At 41.0% G+C, this 19261-nt stretch overlaps 1 protein-coding gene across 1 annotated transcript; it reads left to right on the top strand.

The window, feature by feature from the left end:
* The first annotated feature begins 4417 nt into the window (after positions 1-4417).
* Positions 4418-13776, top strand: LOC115168967 (RING finger protein 223-like). The gene is made up of 2 exons (XM_029724541.1): positions 4418-4907; positions 12527-13776. The coding sequence occupies exon 2, from the start codon at positions 12626-12628 to the stop codon at positions 13343-13345; it is 720 nt and encodes a 239-aa protein (XP_029580401.1). The 5' UTR covers positions 4418-4907; positions 12527-12625; the 3' UTR covers positions 13346-13776.
* Positions 13777-19261: the final 5485 nt, after the last annotated feature.

Below are 19261 nucleotides of genomic sequence, written 5' to 3' on the forward strand. Positions count from 1 at the left end.
AGTACGTGAATGCAGCATTAAACCACATATGCAGAGGATTAAAGTGTGTTCAAGTTGGACCTGAGGTAAAATGAAGTATTATTGAACTGATGTTCAGCTCCAATGCTCATGCAGAGAATCTCTCTCCTCAGAACTAGGGCCTGTTCTTATAGATTTATAGAGATCACAATGTTGTGTATGTGCCATTTTGGCATCTGTGACAGCATGGGCGACTCCATTGAAGTTACCTCCACTTTAAAGTAGTACATTTTCTTCTTCTGTTGATGTTAGGCAAAAAATGCTGCTATTACTAGTGATTTATCGCCACTTGAACTGCTGGAGACTTGAACCAAATCTTGTTTGTCATTATTTTATTGTGGCCACTAGATGGAGGTGATATAGTTTAAAGCCATTTACAAACTAGGCAAACCAATTTGAAGAAGAAGACAATCAATGCTCTGATCATTGGCTGATCACTCCCAACCCATAGGGATCCCCACCCTATTGACTACTTTAATATAATGGATGCCCTCAATGGCAATGTTGCTGCAAAAACGGGTTATTTCTAAGTAGCAATCTTTATGCATCTCTATGGTCCTGTTGTAGAATGGATGACAATGGGTTTTATTTTACCACTGACGTGCAAAAATATAGGACTATGTGACAAAACGATAAATATTTCCAATAATAGTTCATTAGTATGTTTTAGATGCTATTCAACAAGGGGTAAATCCTAACTTCCCATTGACATCAATGCATGACTTCGGGGAAATGCAACATAAGCAAGTAATTCAACTAATTTGAAAGTTCATATCTAGCCAAGAAGCCAATAGACGGTCACGCTATCCTACTGCAGAACCTACCAACCAAGATGCAAAACGTCTCAGAGTGTCTCATTCGCTGCATTAGAGGTACATACTTTCCTATTGCAGAACCTATTATGCAAGATCCAGAACGTCTTCGGAGACTCTCATGCGTTGCGCTAGCCTTCACTGTACCAAAATCATCTGTTAGCTCCGTTCACAGGCCCAGGCATCGAGGCCACTGCGCTGTAAGCGGATTAAAAATAAACAGCATCTTTGAATTGACATACATTGTATCCATGCCGCCCTAGTTAGGGGCATACAGTATGATTCAGTGTGAGGGTTTTATAGTTGAATGGAGAATGAATGGCCTTAAGGTATATGATTTCTTCTCCACCTCTGACCTGTTGAACTCTATCGATTCAGAGAAATGCTGTTCAGCATAAAAAGGAGCCAGGCTGCTTTTTGAGTTGAGTAGTTCAGAGTTACATAATACATTGATCATCAAATCCCTCCCTTTGCAGCGCTGGCTAATTTAATCACACATTGCATATGGACTGAATTATAATGTGTCACGCTCTGACTTAGGAGAGCTGTGTTTTCTCTGTTTAGCTAGGCCAGGATGTCATAGGTGGGTGGGCATTCTATGTTTTGTGTTCTATGTTTGGCCGGGTATGGTTTCCAATCAGAGGCAGGTGTCTATCGTTGTCTCTGATTGGAAGCCATGCTTAGGCAGCCTGTTTTTCCTTTGTTTTTTTGTGGGTAGTTATTTTCCATTTAGTTGTAAGTACCTGACGGAACTGTCTGCTGTCATTTTTGTTTATTTGTAAAGTGTTCATTCTTTCTTCATTAAACTCAAGATGAACATATTCCACGCTGCACCTTGGTCTACTCACTTTGACGCCTGTGACATAATGACCCATGCATTTCTGGTTAAACACTAACATACTCAGAAATATTAATGACTGATTAACTAACCCTGATATGTCTTGTATTTGTAGCAAGGCATATACTTGCAAAATCACACCAATCATGAAGCACTCAAAAACAACAGTGTATACCACCAAAGTTGGCTTTAAAACACATATAACACCTTGCAATATAGGTTTTCAAGACACTTATGTCACTTACAATCGAAGCCCATGATGGGTCCCGTGTGGCTCAGTTGGTAGAGCATGGTGTTTGCAACACCAGGGTTGTGGGTTCGATTCCCACGGGGGACCAGTATGGGGAAGAAAAAAAATGTATGAAATGTATGCATTCACTACTGTAAGTCGCTCTGGATAAGAGCGTCTGCTAAATGACTAAAATGTAAAATGTAAATGTAAATGAACTTAAATGGAAACAAATTGCCTTTTCCCTGTCTTGCTTGTACAAGCAAATGCCCCAACAGGCCCAGAGTAAAATGTAGATAGTAAACCTAGTATTATTTATTTCCCCTTTCCTCGAGGGCAGCGCAGCAACCATTACTGCCCGTTCACGTGTGAGCATCAAGCTTCATCTAGCAACCAGTAGATTCAAACCTTCTTGTCATGGTCGCTGTGTGCTTTTCTTCAGGACAGTCACAAATTTTAAAGGCTAGCAACATATTTACAGGGATGTGCACAAATTCCAGGTATTAGGGAAGTTTGTTATGTAACAAGGCAAGTCAGTTAAGAACAAATTCTTATTTTCAATGACGGCCTAGGAACAGTGGGTTAACTGCCATGGGGATTCAAACTTGCAACCTTTCGGTTACTAGCCCAACGCTCTAATCACTAGGCTACGCTGCCGCCCCACATCTCTTAGAGACTGCGTTTGTCACTGACAATGCATTGACAAGCTCATTGCAGTCCCTTCTGCGTTAGACACTCATTTGTGGTTACATGTGAAAGTTTCCCTGGGTCCCTCCAGTTTCCCTGGGTCCCTTCAGGGTTGCAAAATTCCCAGGTTTTCCAGAAATCCCAGTTGGAAGATTCCTGGAAACTGGAGGGAATAAGCAGGAAATCTGGAACCCTCCAACCAAAATCTCTGCATTTCTGAAAGGTTACCGGAATGTTGCAATCCTAGGCGCACTACTATTAACAGCTTCCCGTTAAGAACAGTCACACAAAACACTGGATAATACACTATTTAGACATTGAAGCTAAAATGTTTAATTTGGCTCTATACTCCAGCATTTTGAATTCGAGATCAAATGTGTTATATGAGGCGACAGTACGGAATGTCACCTTCTATTTGAGGGTAGTTTAATGAATATATTTTTATCATTTAGAAATTAAAGCACTTTATGTATCGAGTCACCCCATTTGAAGGTGTCATAAACATTTGGAGAAATTCAATTATATTGTGTTAAAGTATAAAGCACACAATGACTACATCAAACTTATGACTACAAACCTGTTGGATGCATTTGCAGAATGTTTTGGTTGTGTTTCGGATTATGTTGTGTCCAATACAAATGAATGGTAAATAATGCATTGTCACTTTTATTGTAAATAAGAATATAATATCATGAATGAATTGTGAATAATGATGAGTGAGAAAGTTACAGAGGAACAAAGCTCCTACCCCTAAAACATACTAACCTCTCACCATTACCAGTAACAAGGAAGGTTAGATTTTTTGGGTGGTATTATATGTATGCCTCTGTAACTTTCTTACTCATCATTATTCACGATTCATTCATGATTACCCATAATGATGGTAGCATCCACATTAATGTAGAAGTGTTCAGAAACATATTCTATTCTTATTTACAATAAAAGTGACTTCAAAATGACACAATTCATTATTTACCATTCATTTCTATTCAACACAACATTAATCCAAAATACTCATTATTTAACCTCTGTGCTATTATAATCAAGACACCCTGAAAAGTGGTTGAATCACAAGGTGGGGCATTGAAAAACGGTGCGTCACATATCCGCTCGCTTCAGGGAACCGCGTCTGTTTTAATAGCACATGGCAGTTCATGGTGACATGGGTCTGGGCCATTAGCAATACTTTGGGCTAGCGCTAACAGCTGTTGTAGCCCACCTGTTATTTAGTAACTGGAATACAAATACTGCTGTTTCATATCACCCCAGTCATTTATTGGTTGCTGAGGTGTGGAGGCTTGCATGTGCCTGCGGGGGAAGGGAGAGGGGGTAGCAGAGGAACACTTAAGGGCTCCCAAGTGGCACAACTGTCTAAGGCACTGCATCTCAGTGCTAGAGGTGTCACTACAGACCCTGGTTTGATTCCAGGCTGTGTCACAACCGGCTGTGATTGGGAGTCCCATAGGGCGGTGCACAATTGGACCAGCGCCGGGGTAGGCTGTCATTGTAAATAAGAATTTGTTCTTAATTGACTTGCCTAGTTAAATAAAGGTATAAAAATGTTATGACAGTACAAACCCATTAATGTGGTCTGATGCGCTGAGAATCTTATACTACTTTATAAGTGTGATCACACACTGTAGATGGGAAGGCCCTGAGAACAGTTAGATAGGCTGGGTGGTAACACCCTATCTGAACACTCCCAACCTTACCTTTCATAGGGTAAGAGCATGTGATTTGATTGTCTCAGTGTGCTTTTGCATGAGTGTGTTAGTGGGATATAAGAGAGACAGAGAGAGAAAGAGAGGAGAGAGAGAGGGAAGGAGAGGGGGAGTAAGGAAAGGGAGTGTAAGGTAGAGAGGCAAGAATGTGTTGGAGTCTCCTTAGCCTATCCCTATCCCCTCTCCCCCTTGTCCTACCCCTTCAGACACTCCCTCAAGGCCACCTTTTTGTTCCCCTGCCTGCAGTGCCATTTACATAGAGAGCTGAAAAGGGAGTCGGCAGAGTAGAGCAGGTGAGAGACGACCAACGGACAGAAAGAGAAGGGCCCCTGGGCTAATGCAAACACCTCATGCTACTGTGAAGGCTTAGTGAGAGCACACCTGCAGCTTGCTTGACTTCCATTCGTTTAGCTTCCAATGACCAGGGAATACTGTAGCTGCAGAGTGATCCCCACAATTCACACCTCCTCCGTGGGACCCCCCAGTCGTCCAACTTGGCCTGAAGACGTGTTTTTGTCTACAGAAGGAAGAATTGATCAGGAAATGCCTGTAATACACTAGAAAGAGAAAGAGGGTCATCTGACAATATTATCACTATACAGGTAAGAGGAAACTTCAGCAGGAACTTTAAAACTTTTGTTGACCTTAGCTTATATGTATACAGTGCAAACATATGAGATTGTCCCAACTGATACAGGATAAAACATGTTGTTTAAGATTACGTTTTCACATGTGGATCAATTAACTTCATATCAGAGCAAGTGTTTTGAGCAGAACTGTATGCTGTTGCACACCTCACGTTTCTGAGGATCAAGTTACGTTTACTTTAGAATTGGAGAACAGGTATAGCAGCAATGGAAGAGAAAGGCAGTGTAACTGTTTATGCACCAGCTGACCTCAAAATACACACAGCTGAAGAACACAAAGGCCACGCTCAAGGGTGGACAAGTCATCTGGCATTTCGGGCCAGATGGACTGGTCCATTTTTAGCCGAAGTGGGCATGTCAAAATAAATAAGCTAAATGATTTATCTGGCTAATAATGGAGGTCTCAAGGAATAAAATGGGCTGGTGTGGGGACCTCAAGGGAAAACAATTGGCTGTTGTGGGGGCCACAAAGAAAAAAATGGTCTGTTGTGTTAGAAATTCCAGAGCCGATTTCTGGTCCCAGTCCGCCTCTGGCCACGGTAGTCAGTTGAAAACAACAGCTGCTGCCCTAAAAAGTCAACACATAACTCTACCTGCTTTGTTTGGTAGAATCGTAGGCACTGTAGCCTACTGCACTTAGCTTAGCTTACCATTTAAAAAGGAAGACTTGGTAACACTTTAAAATAGCTCTCATGAATAAGCATTGATAAACTATTTATAAACTGTTAATAAATATGTATTTAATTCATTGTAAACATTGATACACATGTATAAAGATTTATTCATGAAAGACATCAAACAAAACCGGGTCACTCGGCTAAAATGGCGATAGGGTGAAAACGTGCCGTTGATAGCCAAAGCGGGTCATATAGATAGAGAAAGGGCAGGCAGGGAGGAAGGGTTCAAACTTCAGGGAGCACCAGTCTGCAAGGCAAAACAAAGGCTCTCCTTCCTCATGTTCCTGTGGTAGATAATCAGGTCCGACTTGCCAAACAAAGATTATGTTAATGACTGTCAGTGGTCCCACACACTAAAATGTGCCCATAAGCAATGATATGTGGTCGGTGTTGTGGTTTGTTGACTGTTAAATAAACCTGATCATTCCAGCTAGGAGTTAGGGAGGTTAAGCTGATCTTAGATCTGTGCTTTGGGGGTAACTTTTACCTGAAGTGCAAACAGTGGGTTGGGATCGTGGGAGGTTAACAGTGGTATAACAAGTTTAACAAAGGTTGGAATTAAACCCATAGGCCACAGATAAGCTGCAGATATTCTCACTTGGTCTACTTAGTTGATTGTTTTACATTGTTTCCAACATCAGAGCAGTTGCTACATTGTAGTTTGCGTAGGAAGTTAGGGGATCCATCAAGACTTCTTTTGAGGGCCTCCAATTGTTTCTGTGTCTGAAATGGTGGTGTGTGTGAGAGAGAGAGAGAGAGAGAGAGAGAGAGAGAGAGAGAGAGAGAGAGAGATACTGTAGATAGAGAGAGAGACAGGAGCCCTGGGCAGAGGCTGGCCCTGCAGGAATGCCAACAGGTAGATGGAGCAATGAGAGGAGAGGAAGAACAAGCAGACACATTGTACCAGCCGGCTGGCAGAGCTGGGCCCGGACAGAGAGGGGTAGGGCTGCTGTGTGGTGAGGGGGAACACATGCAACCTCCTCATCACAGCTACTGTATCACCTGTCCTGTACCTACTAGCTACCTATCTATCCTGCATTAGCGGAACACAGGTGTCAATCACACCCAAACCAATACCAGAAAGTTTGTCATTTGTCAGGAAGTGGCATATGTAGATACAGTGCCTTCAGAAAGTATTCACACCCCTTGACGTTTTCCACATTTTGTGGTGTTACAGCCATGATTTAAAATGTATTATATTGAGATATTTTGTCACACACAATATCCCATAATGTCAAAGTGAAAATATGTTTTTAGAAATGTTTACAAATTAATAAAAAATGAAAAGGTGAAATGTCTTGAGTCAATAAGTATTCAATCCCTTTGTTATGGCAAGACGAAATAAGTTGAATATCCCTTTCAGCATGGTGAAGTTATTAATTACACTTTGGATGGTGTATCAATACACCAACAAAGATACAGGTGTCTTTCTTAACTCAGTTGCCGAAGAGGAAGGAAACCGCTCAGGGATTTCACAATGAGGCCGATGGTGACTTTAAAACATTTTAATGGCTGTGATAGGAGAAAACTGAGGATGGATCAACAACATTGTAGTTACTCCACAATACTAACCTAATTGACAGAGTGAAAAGAAGGAAGATTGTACAGAATACAAAAATTACAAAACAAGCATCTTGTTTGCAACAAGGCACTAAAGTAATACTGTTAAAAATATGGCAAAGCATTCACTTTTTGTCCTGAATACAAAGTGTTATGTTTGGGGCAAATCCAATACAACACATTACTGAGTACCACTCTCCATATTTTCAAGCATAGTGGTGGCTGCATCATGTTATGGGTATGCTTGTAATCGTTAAGGACTGGGCAGTTTAGGATAAAAAATAAATGGAATGGAGCTAAGCACAGGCAAAATGCTACTAGAAAACCTGGTTCAGTTTGCTTTCTACCAGACACTGGGAGATGAATTCACCTTTCAGCACGACAACAACCTAAAACACAAGGCCAAATATACACCAGAGTTGTTTACCAAAAAGACAGTGAATGTTCCTGATTGGCCGAGTTACAGTTTTGACTTAAATCTGCTTGAAAATCCATGGCAAGACTTGAAAATGGTTGTCTAGCAATAAATCAACAACCAACTTGACAGAGCTTGAAGAATTCTTTAAAGAATAAGGGGCAAATGTTGCACAATCCAGGTGTGGAAAGCTCTTAGAGACTTACCCAGAAAGACTCACAGCTGTAATCGCTACCAAAGGTAATTCTAACATGTATTGACTCAGGGTATACAATACTGGATGGCTAATGGCTAATGGTTGTGGTACAATAGTGGTGGTGCTATAACACTATCTGTCTGTTGATCAGACTGATGGTTGGCTGGGTGACTTTGAGGCTCTGGCCAGAGGGAGGTCCCTGTGAAGGGTGCTCATCCTGATGTCTGCAAAAACCGGGAATAACAAAGAGCTCTGTGTCCATCCCTAGTACTGCCTGATGAGAGTCCCACATAACTGTTCCCCACTCACTAGAAAGATGCTTTCAACAGCTGGGCCTCATTCAGCCGGTGCACAGCGTTTGTGAAATGCTCAGATATAGATCATATAGGTTTCCTGATCGCGCTCGTAAAAGAGGTTTCTTAACTCAAGGGTCTTTCCTGGTTAAATAAAAGTGAAATAAATTATATATTTGATGTAGAACAAAAATGCCTCTGACAGGTAGAATGAACAATTGTGTCAGCTCTACTCATAACATTTCTATCTACAACGTTTCAAAACATTTCCCTGATGAACATTGCCCAGGGGATGCAAGAGGTCGCCTAATGACTTTACAGTAGGTTTAGTTGGTGGTAAGCAATGATGTACAGTACCAGTCAAAACACACCGACTCATTCAAGGGTTTTTCTTAATTTTTTACTATTTTCTAAATATAGATTTTTTTTTAAATATATTTTTGTTATGCTTAGCTCACATAATATAAGTTAAAAGTATGCATTAAAGTGTCTGTAATAGAATACATGTATCAATGTAAATGTTTCCAAAATCTTTTCTTACAATAGATGAGTACCAAGATGGCTGCACGGTGGCTTCAGTACAGCGCCCCAATATGAAAGAGCTGAAATGTGGGTGGTTCTGAACACCTCCTGAGTCCGTGTTTCAGCTACAGACTTCCTGTTGCCCTGGATCAGCCCATAGCAGCCACATTCCTCTGCGGTAGATGGGAGCTGTGCTAACGCACAGAAACATCTCCAAAGTCCAAACGGTTTAAGCTACAGACAATGACCCCATCATGGAAAGCTTAGATACTCACGAACATGCTTGAGTTGTCTGTTTTGCTTGATGGTCACATCTGTACAGGACTCATTAGAATGGAAGAGGTTTCCTCCATAGAAGATCTTAAAGAAGTATTGCATTGTGATAATTAGGAGTTCAGCAGCAAAGCTGGTGAAAACCCTATTGTATATGTTCCAGTTCATTTTTATTATGTTCCTGTTTTGGCGAAAAAAATGCTAACTCTTGTGAGATGAAAAGGCCCAGGACTGTGCAACTTAGCAACATGGTAAAGACCCAAGTTCAATACCATGCCAATTGGCCACATGGTGGCACTATAACAAGCAATTGAAAATGCTAACTTTGAAAGGTCAGCCCCCACACCCGTGTGACCTAGTGTCATGAAATTTATTCCATAGGTCCCTCTGCTCACAAGGGAAATATTTGCCTCAAGAAAAACACGCTACTCTGACATCGAATGGCTGATCTTGGCAAAACTTGATATATGGCATCTATGGACAAAGGACTACAAACGCACTATAATCCAGGCTAGTGCGTCAAACAACATAGTATGTTATGTCAAGCTGACCAATAAACATTCACGTGGGCATGGTCTGCACATAAATCAGTCACGATATTCGTAATGTAACAAATCTTGGTGCACATGTTCCAAACACTGTGAAGACTCAACATATGCAAGTACATAACGGGCAAATATCTTGATCTGTTTGACTCAAATTTGGCACATATGCTCAAGGATATGAGTCTAGCGAACCTGTAAAATATGGTTGAGTTTGGCCACATTGTGGCACTGTTGGATAGGAAAAACCATTCATGCAAGCTCATTGGCTCATATTGTTTCAGCTGGAGTTTTGGAGAATTTTGTTCCGATCGGTCCAGTGGTTCTGGAAAAGAAGACGTTTAAAGTAGTCAACATCATTGAAAATGGTCCAAAATGCATCAAAAGAAGACGTTTAAAGTAGTCAACATCATTGAAAATGGTCCAAAATGCATCAAAAGAAGACGTTTAAAGTAGTCAACATCATTGAAAATGGTCCAAAATGCATCAAAAGAAGACGTTTAAAGTAGTCAACATCATTGAAAATGGTCCAAAATGCATCAAAAGCAAATAATATTGCATAATCAGTTTGAATTTGAGTTCTGATATTTGGCAAGCATGGTAAATAGTACAGAAGTAACTCGTCCTAGGGCAATGTGTCCAATTTGTCCTGATGGTGGCACAGCGGGCACACAGCGTAGCCCCGGCAATGCTACTTGCAGCTTTAATTCATTATGTTTTCCTGAGCTTTTTATAGCTACTAAACAGACTTAAAACACTTACAGACAGATTACAGACATGGGTATAAGACAATGGGTGAGGTTTTGTGGATACAACAGTCAATTTCATACATTTCTCCCCAGGAAATAGTGTCTATTATACCGTAATAGACTCATATAGTTGCTGTCACAAACTCCAAATTGAACACAGTTGTCACATACTATTTGAATATTCATATCCCACAGAGCAAACATTTTCTGTACTTACATAATTCTTATAAATGCTGTTTTTAGATCAGGTTTTTGTTTGGCTGTCCTAATTTTTGTTGTCACAGTATTCAATTAAACTCATGAATGTACATTTTGATGTCAAAATGTTTTTCATTCTACTTGTAGCCCTGGTTGTGCTAAAAAGAAAACAGTAAAGCACTTCAATGTGAGGTTAAATATGAGGACTTGACAAGCAGATACATGAAATTAGTGACAAAAACGGACTGATAGGATGATTTGGCTTGGGAACGATATACAGTTGAAGTCGGAAGTTTACATAAACTTAGGTTGGAGTCAATTAAACTCGTTTTTCAACCACTCCACAAATGTCTTTTTAACAAACTATAGTTTTGGCAAGTCGGTAAGGACATCTACTTTGTGCATGACACAAGTCATCTTTCCAGCAATTGTTTACAGACAGATTATTTCACTTACAATTCACTGTATCACAATTCCAGTGGGTCAGAAGTTTACATACACTAAGTTCACTGTGCGTTTAAACAGCTTGGAAAATTCCAGAAAATGATATCATGGCTTTAGAAGCTTCTGATAGGCTAACTGACATCATTTGAGTCAATTGGAAGTGTACCTGTGGATGTTTTTCAAGGCCTACCTTCAAACTCAGTGCATCTTTCCTTGACATCATGAAAATAAAAATAAAATCAGCCAAGACCTCAGAAAATAAATTGTAGACCTCCACAAGTCTGGTTCATCCTTGGGAGCAATTTCCAAACGCCTGGAGGTACCACGTTCATCTGTACAAACAATAGTACGCAACTATAAACACAATGGGACCACACAGCCATCATACCACTCAGGAAGGAGATGCGTTCTGTCTCCTAGAGATGAACGTACTTTGGTGCGAAAAGTGCAAATCAGTCCCAGAGCAACAGCAAAGGACCTTGTGAAGATGCTGGAGGAAACAGGTACAAAAGTATCTATATCCATAGTCAAACGAGTCCTATATTGACATAACCTGAAAGGCCGCTCAGCAAGGAAGAAGCCATTGCTCAAAAACCGCCATAAAAAAGACAGACTACGGTTTGCAACTGCACATGGGGACAAAGATCGTATTTTTTAGGGAAATGTCCTCTGGTCTGATGAAACAAAAATAGAACTGCTTGGCCATTTTGACCATTGTTATGTTTGGAGGAAAAAGGGTGAGGATTGCAAACTGAAAAACACCATCCCAACTGTGAAGCACGGGGGTGGCAGCATCATGTTGTGGGGTGCTTTGCTGCAGGAGGGACTGGTGCACTTCACAAAATAGATGGCATCATGAGGAAGGATAATTAAGTGGATATATTGAAGCAACATCTCAAGACATCAGTCAAGAAGTTAAAGCTTGGTCGCAAAGGGATCTTCCAAATGGACAATGACCCCAAGCATACTTCCAAAGTTGTGGTAAAATGGCTTAAGGACAACAAAGTCAAGGTATTGGAGTGGCCATCACAAAGCCCTGACCTCAATCCTATAGAAAGTTTGTAGGCAGAACTGAAAAAACATGTGCAAGCAAGGAGGCCTACAAACCTGGCTCACTTACACCAGCTCTGTCAGGAGGAATGCCAAATACTAATTGAGTGTATGTAAACTTCTGACCCACTGGGAATGTGATGAAAGAAATAAAAGCTGAAATAAATCATTCTCTCTACTATTATTCTGACGCTTCACATTCTTAAAATAAAGTGGTGATCCTAACTGACCTAAGACAGTGAATTTTTTACTAGGATTAAATGTCAGGAATTTAAATGTATTTGGCTAAGGTGTATGTAAACTTCCGACTTCAACTGTATGTAAATATTTAAAAATACTTTAGATTAAATTCCACCAAATGCTGAATTATTTGTGACTACTGTGAGTGTAATCTCCTTAAATTAGGTCAGAATGTAATCATATTCTGAAGGGAATAACATAATGGTATTGCAACTCCGCCTGCATGAGGACGTAAACCTTTATGACCTACTTTATAATATGCTCTTGAATGAAATCCTGTTAACCATTTGGGATTATGTACACACTGCTTGATGCTAAAAATAGATTTTACATGGTGTCTGGCCGGTTATTTTACTAGAAACTATCTGAACACGTCATTAAAATATAAATAATCTGGATTTTCATTCATTCTCAGATAATCCACACCAAAAACAAAGAAGAGAAAGGGGGAAAAAGAGGGAGTGCCAATCAAGACCAAAGAAAGGGAGAAAAGGATACAGAACACCCCTTCAAGATGGCGCAGATCCCTCAAATGTGGCACACCAAGGTGATGCCCCAGGAAGAGAATGTGGACCTGGACAAAATGGTTGCTTTTGGTAGCCAACCCGAGTGCTCCATCTGCTACAACACCTACGACAATGTCTTCAAGACGCCCAAGCTGCTGGAGTGCACCCACACCTTCTGCCTTGAGTGCCTGTCGCGCCTCATGGCCATTTCGCTAGGAGAGCAGGAAGGAGGAGGCAGCAGCAAGATCCCTTGTCCATTCTGCCGCCACCCTACCCTCCTAACCGAGGAGGGTCCGCCTGCCCTGGCCACCAGCCAGGAGGTACTGTGTAAACTGCCCAGCCACCAGCAGCACGAGGAACCTGTGTGGCTCGATGGGGAGAAGCTGTGCTACAAGCGGCCACTGGAGGCCAACCCCGGAACATCCAGCTCCACCTCGGCCTTCTGCATCTCCATCGACATTGGGGCCAGCAAGGCAGGTGAGGTCCTTGCTCAGACATGGCCCCAGCACATAGGCTTCCTGGAGCGTCTGAACAACTGGAAGCGGCTGCTGCTCTTCATCGTGTTGATGGTGCTGCTGGTGGTCATCGTGCTGTGGCCCCTGCAGTGCATTGTCACCACGGGCAATATGCGCTGCATGCCGCGCTCCGTGGGCTCAGTACACGGCTTCACCACCACCGCTACCCCATTCACCAGGATACACAGTCTCACAAAGGGAGCCTTTAATTAAAAGACAGGGATGTAGTAGGCCAGATACCTGGTTCACAAGTCCACAGATCCCCAGAGTGTTTATTGAAAAGCACAAGGCCATGTGGTTAAGGCCCACGACTGTCAGTTAGGGGCTTGTAAGGAAGCATTTCACTGTAAGGTCTACACCTGTGACTAATAAAATTTGATTTGAATCAAAGAAGATTGAATATAGAATTGAACGGTGAGAGACTGCACACTCCATCCAATTGTTTTAACAATTGATAACGGTGTGCTCAGCGTCATTATTCTGACAAGAAAGTTACAAATAACATTCATATTGAAATTCATACAGGAATTCCAATCCTTGCACTTTGATTTAACTGATATTGTTTGAGATTTTCCTTTATAAAATTGTTATTTGCATAAAAAATATAATATGTGGATTAAAAATGTTGTAATATTCAGACACAATCTGGGTGAAATCTATTCATATCTACAGTATCAGATTTGTTGGCCACAGTACAACAGTATAGTTTGACAGCTAAGTAATTTTTTTCAAACCAAATCCGTACGACATTACTTTCACAACACACTGAAAGCATTATTGTTGTGTATCCAAGTCAGAGCAGACATCGAAACTCAATACCTTAGTAACCTCCACTCAAAATGTTCAGTTAAAGAACAATGTGCAAGTTCAGCTGTCTTATCTGATTTGAAAATAATTTTATGCCAAAACACAATGCTGAAATTGCATATTAATGTATACTGCTCAAAAAAATAAAGGGAACACAAACAACACATCCTAGATCTGAATGAAATAAATAATCTTATTAAATACTTTTTTCTTTGCATAGTTGAATGTGCTGACAACAAAATCACACAAAAATAATCAATGGAAATCCAATTGATCAACCCATGGAGGTCTGGATTTGGAGTCACACTCAAAATTAAAGTGGAAAACCACACTACAGGCTGATCCAACTTTGATGTAATGTCCTTAAAACAAGTCAAAATGAGGCTCAGTAGTGTGTGTGGCCTCCACGTGCCTGTATGACCTCCCTACAACGCCTGGGCATGCTCCTGATGAGGTGACGGATGGTCTCCTGAGGGATCTCCTCCCAGACCTGGACTAAAGCATCCGCCAACTCCTGGACAGTCTGTGGTGCAACGTGGCGTTGGTGGATGGAGCGAGACATGATGTCCCAGATGTGCTCAATTGGATTCAGGTCTGGGGAACCGGCGGGCCAGTCCATAGCATCAATGCCTTCCTCTTGCAGGAACTGCTGACACACTCCAGCCACATGAGGTCTAGCATTGTCTTGCATTAGGAGGAACCCAGGGCCAACCGCACCAGCATATGGTCTCACAAGGGGTCTGAGGATCTCATCTCGGTACCTAATGGCAGTCAGGCTACCTCTGGCGAGCACATGGAGGGCTGTGCGGCCCCCCAAAGAAATGCCACCCCACACCATGACTGACCCACCGCCAAACCGGTCATGCTGGAGGATGTTGCAGGCAGCAGAACGTTCTCCACGGTGTCTCCAGACTCTGTCACGTGCTCAGTGTGAACCTGCTTTCATCTGTGAAGAGCACAGGGCGCCAGTGGCGAATTTGCCAATCTTGGTGTTCTCTGGCAAATGCCAAACGTCCTGCACGGTGTTGGGCTGTAAGCACAACCACCACCTGTGGACATCGGGCCCTCATACCACCCTCATGGAGTCTGTTTCTGACCGTTTGAGCAGACACATGCACATTTGTGGCCTGCTGGAGGTCATTTTGCAGGGCTCTGGCAGTGCTTCTCCTGCTCCTCCTTGCACAAAGGCGGAGGTAGCGGTCCTGCTGCTGGGTTGTTGCCCTCCTACGGCCTCCTCCACGTCTCCTGATGTACTGGCCTGTCTCCTGGTAGCGCCTCCATGCTCTGGACACTACGCTGACAGACACAGCAAACCTTCTTGCCACAGCTCGCATTGATGTGCCATCCTGGATGAGCTGCACTACCTGAGCCACTTGTGTGGGTTGTAGACTCCGTTTCATGCTACCACTACAGTGAAAGCACCGCCAGCATTCAAAAGTGACCAAAACATCAGCCAGGAAGCATAGGAACTTTAGTTTATTTCCTCCTAAAATAATGCATTTCTTCCTCCTGAAAGGAAAATATATGGTTTTATGAAAGGCATGGACATTGGTGGTCTGTGGTCCCCACCTGCAGGACCACTCCTTTATTGGGGGTGTCTTGCTAATTACCTATAATTTCCACCTGTTGTCTATTCCATTTGCACAACAGCATGTGAAATTTATTGTCAATCAGTGTTGCTTCCTAAGTGGATAGTTTGATTTCACAGAAGTGTGATTTTCTTGGAGTTACATTGTGTTGTTTAAGTGTTCCCTTTATTTTTTTGAGCAGTGTATATAGTTCATTGTACTATTTTGATATAGATTTTACAATACTACAATAAAGGAAAAACAACACAGGCATGGTCTAGGTTTAGGAAAATATTGCATAGCTTTGTTTATGAAAAGCTTTGTACAGCACTTACCTAATCAGGATTGACCAAAATTACATAGACATGAATGGGTGGCCTTGGTAGGAACTAATGATTCATGGACTGCTGTTTCCCACTTCCTGTTAGAATCTCTTTATTTTATTCATATTACATATAGTTTTTCTTATTTTTTTTACATTCCAAAAACAAACGTATACATACTAACAACAATTTACAGACACACAAACAATGACTACATCTCCTCTGCCCAGACCTGCATGCTCACTCCCCCATCCTTAGTGCCTGCATTATTGTTTGCCACTTGGCTTTAAATTGAACCAATTTGTTTTTCCTCGGTCGCCCATGCCATTTCAAAAAATAAATAATTCGATTTTCCCATTGTGTCAATGATGGCGGATTGTTTGACTCCCAAGTTTCTTTGTACGTTTTTTTCAAGAGTGATTCCTGTAAGTATCTTATCTGGGCACATATGACCAGTCATGATTTTCCCAATACAGAAGCATTATTACTAAGAACAAGGTTGTAAACTGCTTCAAAGGTATAGTGAACCCTTCCTGCAACAGTAAGGAGTGGCCTTTCCAGTTAGGGGTTCTCTTTTTACAGTAGTGAGTGGTCTTTACAGTAGTGAGTGTTGATATGAGGCTGATAAACTGCTACTTTAGAATGCAATAAAAAGCTATAGAAATACTTGTATTACCCTGTGTTAGACAGATATGCAAAGTTATAATATATAAGTACTTTAGTTTATTTCCTCCTAAAATAATGCATTTCTTCCTCCTGAAAGGAAAATATATGGTTTTATGAAAGGCATGGACATTGATTGGCAAGTCACATTACAGCACACAAGAGCATAACAACAAAAGAGGAGGATAACTAAGTATAGCTAACTAAATATGACATAAGATAATAGTTGCATTATTTGGTCTTTAGCTTTTACCTAAGAAATAACACATTTCTTGTAGAAGAAAATCACTTCACATTTCCCTGCTTATAAAGTAAATATTGTGCTAACTGTGCACGGACATCAGCAAGTCCCATTATTACAGCATTCAAGAAGGCACTAAACTATCATCACATAGAGACAGGAATGAGCAGAGATCATATTTCCTTCATAGATTTTTATTAAACTATGAAATATTTAATGATTGTTATTTCTGACCATCTCGTTGCATCAGCGCTACACGCCTGGACAGAAGGCGTTTGGGCTGAGTCAGTGCAAGAGGGGGGAAACAGTCTTCATCCAAACACAGGAACAGTCAGTATACCACTACTCAAATCAGGCATATTGCAACCAACAAAGGAACAAGTATTTCTTTTTTTTACTATGTCGACATCATATTCAAGTAAATTTAAAGAGTAGATATAAAATAACAGATAATTACTGTATACCTCCAAGAACACCTGTTTAGCTTATAATGCATAATTATGAAGTTATTATCAATGGTGTAATAACACCAAATAGACACACATAATAATCATCATAATAATCATCTTATAGAAAACAAAATGCTTCAAAAGAAAATAGGAAATGAAAAGAAAACTTACAACACTGACGGCGTATACGTCGAGCTGACTATCATCATACTGTACTCTTTAAACAGGCAATGGCCATCCTGACAGTCACAGATCACAAGCCCTCAGGTAAAGGACTCGGAAGCTTCAAACAGAATTTCAAGTATTGTGTTAGGGGCTCATTTCCACCAAAGTAAAGTTTTCACTCAGTGTCCCACTGACATCAATAAGTGAACATTTCTCATAAGTAGAAGTTAGGATTCGCCCCTCAATTTTTCACCACATAACAAACGTTTTGACCCATAGAGGCAAAGTGAAATACAATACAAAATCATCAACATCATCACGATCATCAGTGCAACATAATTAAGAAAACAGAAAACAAAAAATGCACTTTTCATTCATTGGGCAAGATTAGGAGTTGGGCAGGCAGTTGAACGAATGATGGAGAGAGATAATTGCACAAAATGTTCAGTGATCACTTCAGAATAGCATACCACTTAATTTCAAAATACCTACAGCTACCAGTGATTTCAAAATATACAGTGAGCTCCAAAAGTATTGGGACAGTGACACATTTATTGTTGTTTTGGCTCTGCACTCCAGCACTTTGGATTTGAAATGATATATGAGGTTAAAGTGCAGACTTCATCCATACCAGGTGAACCATTTAGAAATTACAGCACTTTTTGTACATCGTCCTCCCTATTTTAGGGGACCAAAAGTATTGGGCCAAATTCACTTATATGTGTATTAAAATTGTCAAAAGTTTACTATTTGGTCCCATATTCCTAGCACACGATGATTACATCAAGCTTGTGACTCTACAAACTTGTTGGATGCATTTGCTGTTTGTTTTGACTGTTTCAGATTATTTTGTGCACAATAGAAATGAATGGTAAATAATGTATTGTTTCATTTTGGAGTCACTTTTATTGTAAACATGAATAGAATGTGTTTCTAAACACTTCTACATCAATGTGGATGCTACCATGATTACAGATAGTCCTGAATGAATCGTGAATAATTATGAGTCAGTAAGTCACAGACGCACAAACATGCTAACCTCTCACCATGACAATAACAGGGGAGGTTAGCATTCTGAGGGGGGGGATTATGATATTTGTGTGTCTAACTTTCTCACTCATCATTATTCACGATTCATTCAAGACTATCCGTAATCATGGTAAAAAGTGCTGGTGTACAGAGCCAAAACTACAAATAATGCGTCACTGTCCCAATACTTTTGGAGTTCAATGTAGCATGAAAACAATATCAAGAATGACGTATCCTATTAGGACTGATGTAGCTGTGCTTTCTGAAATACAGACATTTCGGCTAAAAGGGAAATACTGAAAATTCATACTTTCAGTATTACTGAAAGCTACTGCATTGGTGTTAGGACGAGCAAGGGACGATGTAGCAAATGCAGCCCTCAGATGTGCTGCCAAGCCTTAGTTAAAAAGGCCTGAACCATGTACAAGTACAGCCCGACACACACAGCAGGTAACACAACCTTTAAGTAGCCAAACAACTGGCTTGTTCAAAAGGATGACATCATTGTGCCGCTGGCTAAATCCAGTGCGAACATCTTCAACATTCGATTTTTATGCAAAATGCTAAGAATAGTTAGAATGACATCTGTCAGAAAGAAGCCACTGCCCATTATGTACATCTAAAAATATATTACAGAAGGCTGTGCGGCGCCTCCCTCCTTATGACATCATCACTAACGTCGTTTGTTACTCCCACCATCGTCAAGCCTGGATTATAGCCATTTTGTAGATTGCTTTTGGAGATAAATCTATTATTTAATCTTGGGCTGTTGGCCATCTGGCCCAGTAATGTTTGGCTAAAGACTTCAGCGATGGCAGCCCACGTCAGTGAGCCAGGCTAGCATCCTGACTTCTCTCCTATCCTCTCCCATCTTCTCATATCTC

Source organism: Salmo trutta, chromosome 30 (assembly GCF_901001165.1).
Source record: "Salmo trutta chromosome 30, fSalTru1.1, whole genome shotgun sequence".
NCBI classification, from domain to species: Eukaryota; Metazoa; Chordata; class Actinopteri; order Salmoniformes; family Salmonidae; genus Salmo; species Salmo trutta.

Bases quoted from the DNA above. Each gene is read 5' to 3' on its own strand.
- LOC115168967 (XM_029724541.1), top strand. From the start codon at position 12,626: ATGGCGCAGATCCCTCAAATGTGGCACACCAAGGTGATGCCCCAGGAA.